Source organism: Rhinopithecus bieti, unplaced genomic scaffold (assembly GCF_001698545.2).
Source record: "Rhinopithecus bieti isolate Rb0 unplaced genomic scaffold, ASM169854v2 scaffold_20150, whole genome shotgun sequence".
NCBI lineage: Eukaryota > Metazoa > Chordata > Mammalia > Primates > Cercopithecidae > Rhinopithecus > Rhinopithecus bieti.
Genome location: NW_016810565.1, coordinates 903,800 through 911,403, shown reverse-complemented (window position 1 = coordinate 911,403; position 7,604 = coordinate 903,800). Strand labels below are relative to the sequence as shown.

At 48.1% G+C, this 7,604-nt stretch overlaps 1 protein-coding gene and 1 long non-coding RNA gene across 7 annotated transcripts; one reads left to right on the top strand and one right to left on the bottom strand.

Moving 5' to 3' along the window:
* Positions 1-705: 705 nt before the first annotated feature.
* TIRAP (TIR domain containing adaptor protein) lies at positions 706-7,355 on the bottom strand. Of its 6 annotated transcripts, XR_001889232.1 has the most exons (6): positions 5,509-5,836; positions 4,760-4,886; positions 4,384-4,542; positions 2,337-2,909; positions 1,602-1,713; positions 1,019-1,110 (listed from the first exon to the last, which is right to left on the bottom strand). XR_001889232.1 is itself a non-coding variant. In XM_017892277.1 (5 exons), the coding sequence occupies exons 3-5, from the start codon at positions 4,448-4,450 to the stop codon at positions 1,694-1,696; spliced, it is 660 nt and encodes a 219-aa protein (XP_017747766.1). In that variant the 5' UTR covers positions 4,451-4,542; positions 4,760-4,886; positions 5,509-5,836; the 3' UTR covers positions 706-1,693. The 6 variants fall into 6 exon arrangements, 5 of the variants coding, with proteins under 5 accessions (XP_017747766.1, XP_017747763.1, XP_017747764.1 ...); XM_017892277.1 differs by having other exon boundaries at positions 706-1,713; XM_017892274.1 differs by lacking the exons at positions 1,019-1,110; positions 1,602-1,713 and adding an exon at positions 7,309-7,355 and having other exon boundaries at positions 2,153-2,909; positions 5,509-5,692.
* On the top strand, positions 1,174-4,377 carry LOC108542318 (uncharacterized). The gene is made up of 3 exons (XR_001889233.1): positions 1,174-1,254; positions 2,103-2,147; positions 4,065-4,377. It is a non-coding gene; the product is annotated as an uncharacterized LOC108542318 (long non-coding RNA).
* Positions 7,356-7,604: the final 249 nt, after the last annotated feature.

The window sequence follows — 7,604 nt, the reverse complement described above, 5'->3', positions numbered from 1 at the left end:
TTGAGATGGAGTCTCACTTTGTTACCCAGGCTGGAGTGCAGTGGTGCGATCTTGGCTCACTGCAACCTCTGCCTCCTGGATTCAAGCAATTCTACTGCCTCAGCCTCCCAAGTACCTGGGACTACAGGCCCACACCACCACACCCAACTAATTTTTGTATTTTTGGTAGAGACGGGGTTTCACAATGTTGGCCAGGATGGTCTCGATCTCTTGACCTTGTGGTCTGCCCACCTCGGCCTCCCAAAGTGCTGGTATTAAAGGCATGAACCATTGCGCCCGGCCTTTTTTTTTTTTTAGAGAGGGTCTTGCTCAGTTGCCCAGGCTGGAGTGCAGTGGCATGATTTTGGCTCACTGCAACCTCCACCTCCCAGGTTCAAGCAATTCTTCTGCCTCAACCTCCTGAGTAGTTGGGATTACAGGTGCCCGCCACCACACCCAGCTAATTTTTGTATTTTTAGTAGAGACGGGGTTTCACCATATGGCCCAGGCTGGTCTTGAACTCCTGACCTCACGTAATCCACCCGCCTTGGCCTCCCCAAGCGCTGAGATTACAGGTGTGAGCCACGGTGCCCAGCAAAATAATTTATAATTTAAAAAGTAAATTTTCTCTTTCTAGAACTAGAGATAGAAAAAATAATAAAACTTTTTTCAGCAAAAGAGGGGTCATGATAGGGAGAAGTGAGAGAGAGGGCACAAAAGTACATGTTGGAGGAAATAATGAAATTCATTTCAGTTCAGAAACAAACTTACTGAGAACAGATGAATGAAACCTTGCCTGTCCTATAAGGAATACCGTCATCTGCCAGAAGAAAAATGCTGATTCTTCCCAGTCCAAAGGTGAAGATGGTGACTGTGAAAGTATCAGCTTTAGCCAGACCACGGATGAAGCTCTCAGATGTCACAGCATCCGTGGGCTTGTGAGCTCAGGTGAAGGCGTTGAACCCTGAGCCCTGGCTTCCCATCTCTTCACTTGCTCCCTCCACCACCTCACCCCCACATTCGGAATGGCTTCCAGGTTTGTGTCTTTAATGGCACTTAGGCAATAAATAAAAAATACAGTGCAGTGCTGACTGTGTCTTCCTTACAGCTTTCTGAAGTGAATCGATGTCTCTGGAAAGAGGAACAGAGTAGTGTGAGTGTGAAGGACTGGATTCCTCTTGCTTTCTCCTGACGCCCATTCCAGGGTTTCCCCAGGCAACTGGGAAGACCATCCATGGTGAGGCCTGCAATCTAGGCTGCTTGCTGATCAGTCAGGTGAGTCACCTCTTTAGGAGGGATACCAGTGTATGCCAGTACCCAGTTCCAGGGGAAGAAAGAAGTGTGTGCCAGGCTTCTTGTCCAGTTAGGCAGGATACGAGCCCTGCTGGCCATCATTGGTCAATACCACCTCCTACCACCTCCAGTTTCTGGCTTCCTCATGGCCGTCTTGGGGAGTCCCCAGCTTCCTCGTGGCTTTCCTAGGGGGAATCCCCAGCTTCATGGCCTTCCTGGGGGAGTCCCCAACCTCTCCATGGTTCTTAGGGAGCCCACAGTAATGGAAGCCTGATGGGTGCTGTGATCCCAGGGACACGGGCAAAGCGCTGCAGACTCGCTCTCTATACCTCTTGTCACATCTGTGGGAATCCAAGGCCCTGCGTGGGTTTTCTATTTCCAGCTTTACTCCAACTTCCGGGGTCCCATGATATAAAAAGTGTCAACTGAGTGTCTGCAGATCTGAAAGAGACCAGTCACAGCATTGTCACCCTTCCCAAACCCAGCATCTCTGTTTTCTCCAACAGGTCCTGCCTCTTCTACCTTTTTATCTATTACCACACTTCCAAACCTACTGCAATAGCATGGCCCTCCCCAGATACACTCATATGCACTTCTTTCCTATTATTTTGCATTATTTTGCCTTACTAAACCAATGTCCCTCCTGGCACCTTCCCAGCTCTTGATGGACATCTCCAGCCTGATCTCAGAGAAACGTAATGCTATTACTATTACTACTACTAGCTAATAACTTATTGAGGACCTGATTTGTGCTAGGCTCTGCCTATTATGAATACATGTGCTAGGCCATGTTCTGAGCCCTTAGTCTATATACTGTTCTCATTTCATAGCAATGGAAACGTGGTGGTCAGTGAGGAAACCAAGGCACAGAGGGGGTAAGTAACTTGTCCAAGTTACTTTTTATGGGTTAATAATAAGTGCAGGAGCCAGGATACAAACCCTGACAGCCTTTTCCAGAGGCTGCACTTTGAACTACTAGGCTACAGGGCTGTCTCCTAAAAGTCAAAGTAGATCAGATACTGTGGCTGAATCCCGTTCCCCTTCTCCCTCCTGTAGTAGCTTACAACGCATGACAGCTTCTTTGACTTGGCGAAAGCCACCATCAGGGCCCCTGCCATCGACGTAGTACATGAATCGGAGCTCAGGTGGGTAGGCATCTCTGCTGAGGCCCGACAGCAGGGGGATGGTGCGGCCCTCAGCCCCTGGGGCCTCGGTCAGGGCCTGTAGCATCTGGTACTTGCACCAGGGGTCCTGAAGGAAGCCCGGCGTGATGAGCAGCACACGGCAGTGACTATTGTTCAGTGCCTGGCACAGCTCGGACACGATAGCACCGCCTGGGGTTGCATCCCGGAGTTGCAGGAAGCAGCGCAGGCTGGTGGTGCTGCCTTCCAGGTAGGAGACCAGGTTCTGGGCAGCCACCAGGTCTTCCTCACTGTGGCACACACAGACGTCATAGTCCTTGCTCCAGCGACTACTGCCGCTGTCACTGGCATGTGTGGGTGGCAGGCTGGGAGACGTGACTAAGCTGAGGCTTGGGGATAGTCTGTCCTGTGAGGGAGGCTGTGAAGTACGGCTGGAGGTGCTTTCTGGGGAGTCCGGCCTCTTGGGCTTCTTCAGCAGGGTCTGCCTGAACCAGTCTGTGGGGGAGAAACACCGCTCAGGCCTGTGTCTTAACAGGTGCCCTCTCACTGCCTACACAGGGAGGAGCCCACCTCACAGCGAGGCAGACAGACTGCAGTCCGCTTCCCTGCACTGGGAAACATCGTATTCTCAGAGACCTGTTGCTCTACTATTTTTTTTTGTTTTGAGACAGAGTCTCACTCTCACCCAGTCTGGGGTGCAGTGGCGTGATCTTGGCTCACTGCAATCTCCACCTCCCAGGTTCAAACAATTCTCCTGCCTCAGCCTCCTGAGTAGCTGGGATTACAGGTGCATACCACCACCCCTGGCTAATTTTTGTATTTTCAGTAGAGACGGGATTTCACCATGTTGGTCAGGCTGGTCTTGAACTTCTGACCTCATGATCTGCCCACCTCAGCCTCCCAAAGTGCTAGGATTACAGGCATGAGCCACTGCGCCCGACACTCTGCTATTTTTGTATATCCTTTGGGACTTGCCTAAAAGTGCCCTCTAAAGGTAAAGGTTTTGGACGTATGTCAGAACTCTGGAATCCTTATGTGAGAGTGTCCCACCAGCCTGGTTAAGAGAAATGGCCTTGCACTACTCCCAGGCTCTTTGATACCTGGTACCCCCAGCCCACCTTAAGCAGAACTTCCCACTAGAGCTGACTAGTCAACCACCTGGGAGTCTGCAGGCAGAGCTACGTTATGCGAGAAGGATCCATCAGTCCCAGAGCCCACTTCTAGCACCGAGAGGAGGTGGACTTAGATTAGGAAGGGCTACCTATACAGGAAGGAAGGGGCATGGAGGACTGGCATCTGTTTGGCCCCAAGAAATCCTAGATTGTCGCCAGATGGGGAAGAGGCTACTGCTCAGAGCTGCTGAGGAGCGGAGAACTTCGCGATTCAGAACCCACACTCTGGAGTCAGGGACACAGTTCTGACTGTGGCTCACTTTCTGTATGACCTTCAGCAAATTAGTCTGTGTCTCCATTGCCTCATCTGTAAAATGGGTTTGTCTTAGGTGCTGAAAGTTCACTGAGAATGCAGTGTCAGGTGCGTTGTAGCGACTCCGTAAGGAGATGAAAACCCAGCTTCCCCAGCCTTTGATAAGGACAGATAGTTGTGGTGGGGATTGATTCATTTTCTCTCTCTGCTTGGCTTCTCCTCCAGATGGTTCTGGAACAAAGATTTACACAACGAGAGACAGTGTCAAGCCCTCAGCACACTGGTTTCCAGGCTGGGAAAGCTAGCTGAGCAGGCTTGGAAAACCTCTGAGCCAAAAGGATCAAGATCTGGCTGAGCTGGCGCAGGCCTCCCCTCCTCACTCTCCACCATGCGTCCAGGCCCTGAAGTCAGGTCAGCAGTTCCCCCCGTCAGCCTTCCTGCGTCTCTCTCTGAGTCTGGACCAGGCAGGCCTCCCACCACACCCTATGGAGACTAAGCACTACACTCAGGAACACAGCAGAGTCGCGAGTCCGGTTCCACTCACCAGCCATCTTGCCTCGAGGCTTCTTAGGCCGAGAGCCAGGAGCTGGGAGGGAGGTCGATGATGCCATAGCGTGGGGGTCAAAACTAGCCCCGTGAGACCAGGCATCGGTAAAGGGGGAGGAGGGAGAAGACCCAGTCTTGACCTCATGGAGCAGCCATCCTACAGAGGGCAGAGAGAGAGAGTCACAAAGGCTGCACTTACCCTGCTCTCATTCCCCGTGGAGGAGCTCTGGGAAGTTGGGTTTCTCTCCTAATGGCTGACAGAGGCTTCCTCTCTAAAAGGGTCCTGCATTCCTCATGAGATTAGGGCCAGACACGACTGTGATTGGAGCTGGGTTCTAGATAAAGCCAGAGCTGTGTAGTGTGGTCAGACTTACAGGGTGTGAGCTCAGCATGACCAGCTGAGGGACTGTTCTCTGCTCCACCTGGCCAGGAGGATATTTGGGATCTGGGGAAGGGCAGCTGTCAGGCAGCTCTTTACAAGGACTTCTTCCTATGTAAGACCTGAAATGGTAGAAGAAGGACAGTTGCTATTTGGACAAATAATTATGTATCCAGATAGACAGAAGCTGAACAGTAGAGAGCACATGCAGGAAATCTTGGGAGACTTTTCCTCCAAGTCTGCCTCCCCCTGAATAACTCCATCCATAGACCCATCGCTCCTGGAGCTATCAGCTCAGGAAGGTCATGTCAAAAAGTGGTGAAGACTGCAGACTGCAGGTAGAGTGCCTGAGTCTCACCTCTGGTTAACCGTGGCCTTTGGCCATCTTGCTAAACTCCGGTTTCTCCATTTATGAAATGGAGGTACTAAAGCGTCCTTCTCAGCATTATTGTGAAGATTACATGAAATAATTTATGTAAAGTCCTAATGGTGCCTGGCATGTAATAAATGCTTAGAAAATGTGGGCTACTATGTATATAAAATTAGATATTGGAGGGATATATTATGTTCATGGTTTATAAAACTTGTAACATTAATGTTTCCCCAACTGATCATTAATTCAGTGCTGTTGCAAAGTCTAGAAGATTTTTGTTTTTTAGGTTTTTTGGTGGGGAGGTTGTCAGACTGCTTCTACATTTATATGGAAATAAGAAAGCCCAAGAATCCCTTAGAAAGGCAACCCACCATGTTCTCTTCCCACCACAGTGACAGTGGATGCCCCTGACAGTGGACACTCCTTCAGCCTTAAGTCTCTGTGGAGCAGAGCCTGTGGGGGCTGTAGGATTCTAGTGACACTTCTCCTGTGAAGAGCTAGCAGAGCAACTGGCGCAGGGCCGCTTTCTCTTTGGTGGATCTGTGAGATCAAAACCTGAAAACTCATAGAAACAAGTATTAGGAGACACACTAAAATAAAACGCTTCAAAATTTAAAGAATGTGGCCAGGCACGATGGCTAATGCCTGTAATCCTAGCACTTTGGGAGGCCAATGCGGCGGATCACCTGGGGTCAGGAGTTCAAGCCCAGCCTGGCCAACATGGTAAAACCCCATCTCTACTAAAAATACAAAAATTAGCTGGGTGTGATGGCGGGCACCTATAATCCCAGCTACTCGGGAGGCTGAGGCAGGAGAATCTCTTGAACCTGGAAGCGGAGGTTGCAGTGAGCTGAGATCACACCACTGCACTCCAGCCTGGGCAACAAGAGTGAAACTCCATCTCATAAAAAAAAAAAAAAAATTAAAGAATGTCTTTCTATGCTGCACATTAATGCTTTGTTCACTGATGCTTAGAAGACAAGGGATGCTGAGGATTTGTGAACATATATCAAAGTTCAAAAAAGAAGTAGAACTTAAACCATAGCAGCAAACGAGGCAGAGTGAAGAGTTGGAATGGGTCCAGGAACCAGAGAAGACATCTGAAAAAGCAGCACAGCTAAATGTGAAGCCACCAAAAAGGCACTGGAAGTTGACTAATACGTATGAGTTTCTTTTCTTTCCTAATATGCTTGGGATTTCAGACAGCCTAAGTGGTAGGCTGCAGCTAGGGCCATTCAGAATGCCTTTCTGCCCCTAGTAGTAGACATGATGTCAGTTGGTTTTTGCATTATTTAAATATTTTTTCAATTCTGTTTTAATATTCATTATTTGGCCTTGGTGCACTTGTAAACTAAAGCATCATTTGATTTCTAAATATTCTAAAGGTTAAAAATTAGCATAATATGTTAATCTACTTAATATATGTAGATTTAAAAGTTTCAGTTTCTCATTTTGTAAAATGACTTGCCCTTTTGGCAAAACATGCTGATTTGGGGAAATTGCTTTTCCATTGCTTGGTTAAGAAGAAATCCAGTTGTCCAGCAGTATATGCCACTAGAAGTGGGGTAGTATAAGCCCTCATGAGAAACATTATGGAAATGTTTTAAGAAAAATAATAGCATCTTTGACAGGATAATGGAGCAAGATGGCAGGTAAATTCCAGTAACCATACCCACTGCCTACTTCCTGCAATCCAAGATGCCATGCACCTTCCTTGTTCCTTTTCAGTTCTTTTGTAGCTGGGGCTGTGGAACTGTCACACATTGAAACGTGTTAATGTTTCCAAGACCTGGTAACTGTCATCATATCTTGAGATGTGGTTGACAAGTAGGTAAGATAATGAACCCAAATATCCAACTGGAAGCTCTACTCACTAGCTCTGCCTATTCTCTGATTTGCTGTGTAGTATAATATGCAGTCGCTTTTTTTGTGATTTGAAAAAATTAATAAAGTAGAATCATACCAAAAATGCCCACTTTGTAAGAACAAAGACTTGATAGAAAATTAGTAAAGAGGCCAGGCATGGTGGCTCATGCCTGTAATCCCAGCACTTTGGGAGGCCGAGGTGGGCAGATCATGTGAGCTCAGGAGTTCCAGACCAGCCTGGCCAACACGTCGAAATCCTGTCTCTACTAAAAATACAAAAATTAGCCGGGCATGGTGTCACATACCTGTAATCCTAGCTACTCGGGTGGCTGAGGCTGGAGAATCCCTTGAACCTGGGAGGCGGAGGCTACAGTGAGCCGAGATCACGCCACTGTACTCCAGCCTGAGTGACAGAGCGAGACTCGATCTCAAAAAAATAAAGAAAAGAAAATTAGTAAAGAATTTCTTCAGAAAAGAAGTAACACAATACCTTTAGTGCTTTCTAGAATGCTTTTCCAATATTATGTGCAGAAATTGATGTAAAGGAAACACTATGGAGTTTTGCTATATAAAACCCAAAGTGGGCCAGGGCACAGTGGCT

Excerpts from the sequence above, each read along its gene's own strand:
- TIRAP (XM_017892274.1), bottom strand. The coding sequence starts at position 4,450 with ATGGCATCATCGACCTCCCTCCCAGCTCCTGGCTCTCGGCCTAAGAAG. Across the intron at positions 2,910-4,383 it reads GCCTCGAGGCAAGATGGCTG|ACTGGTTCAGGCAGACCCTG; the intron begins GTGAGTGGAACC and ends TCTCCCCCACAG.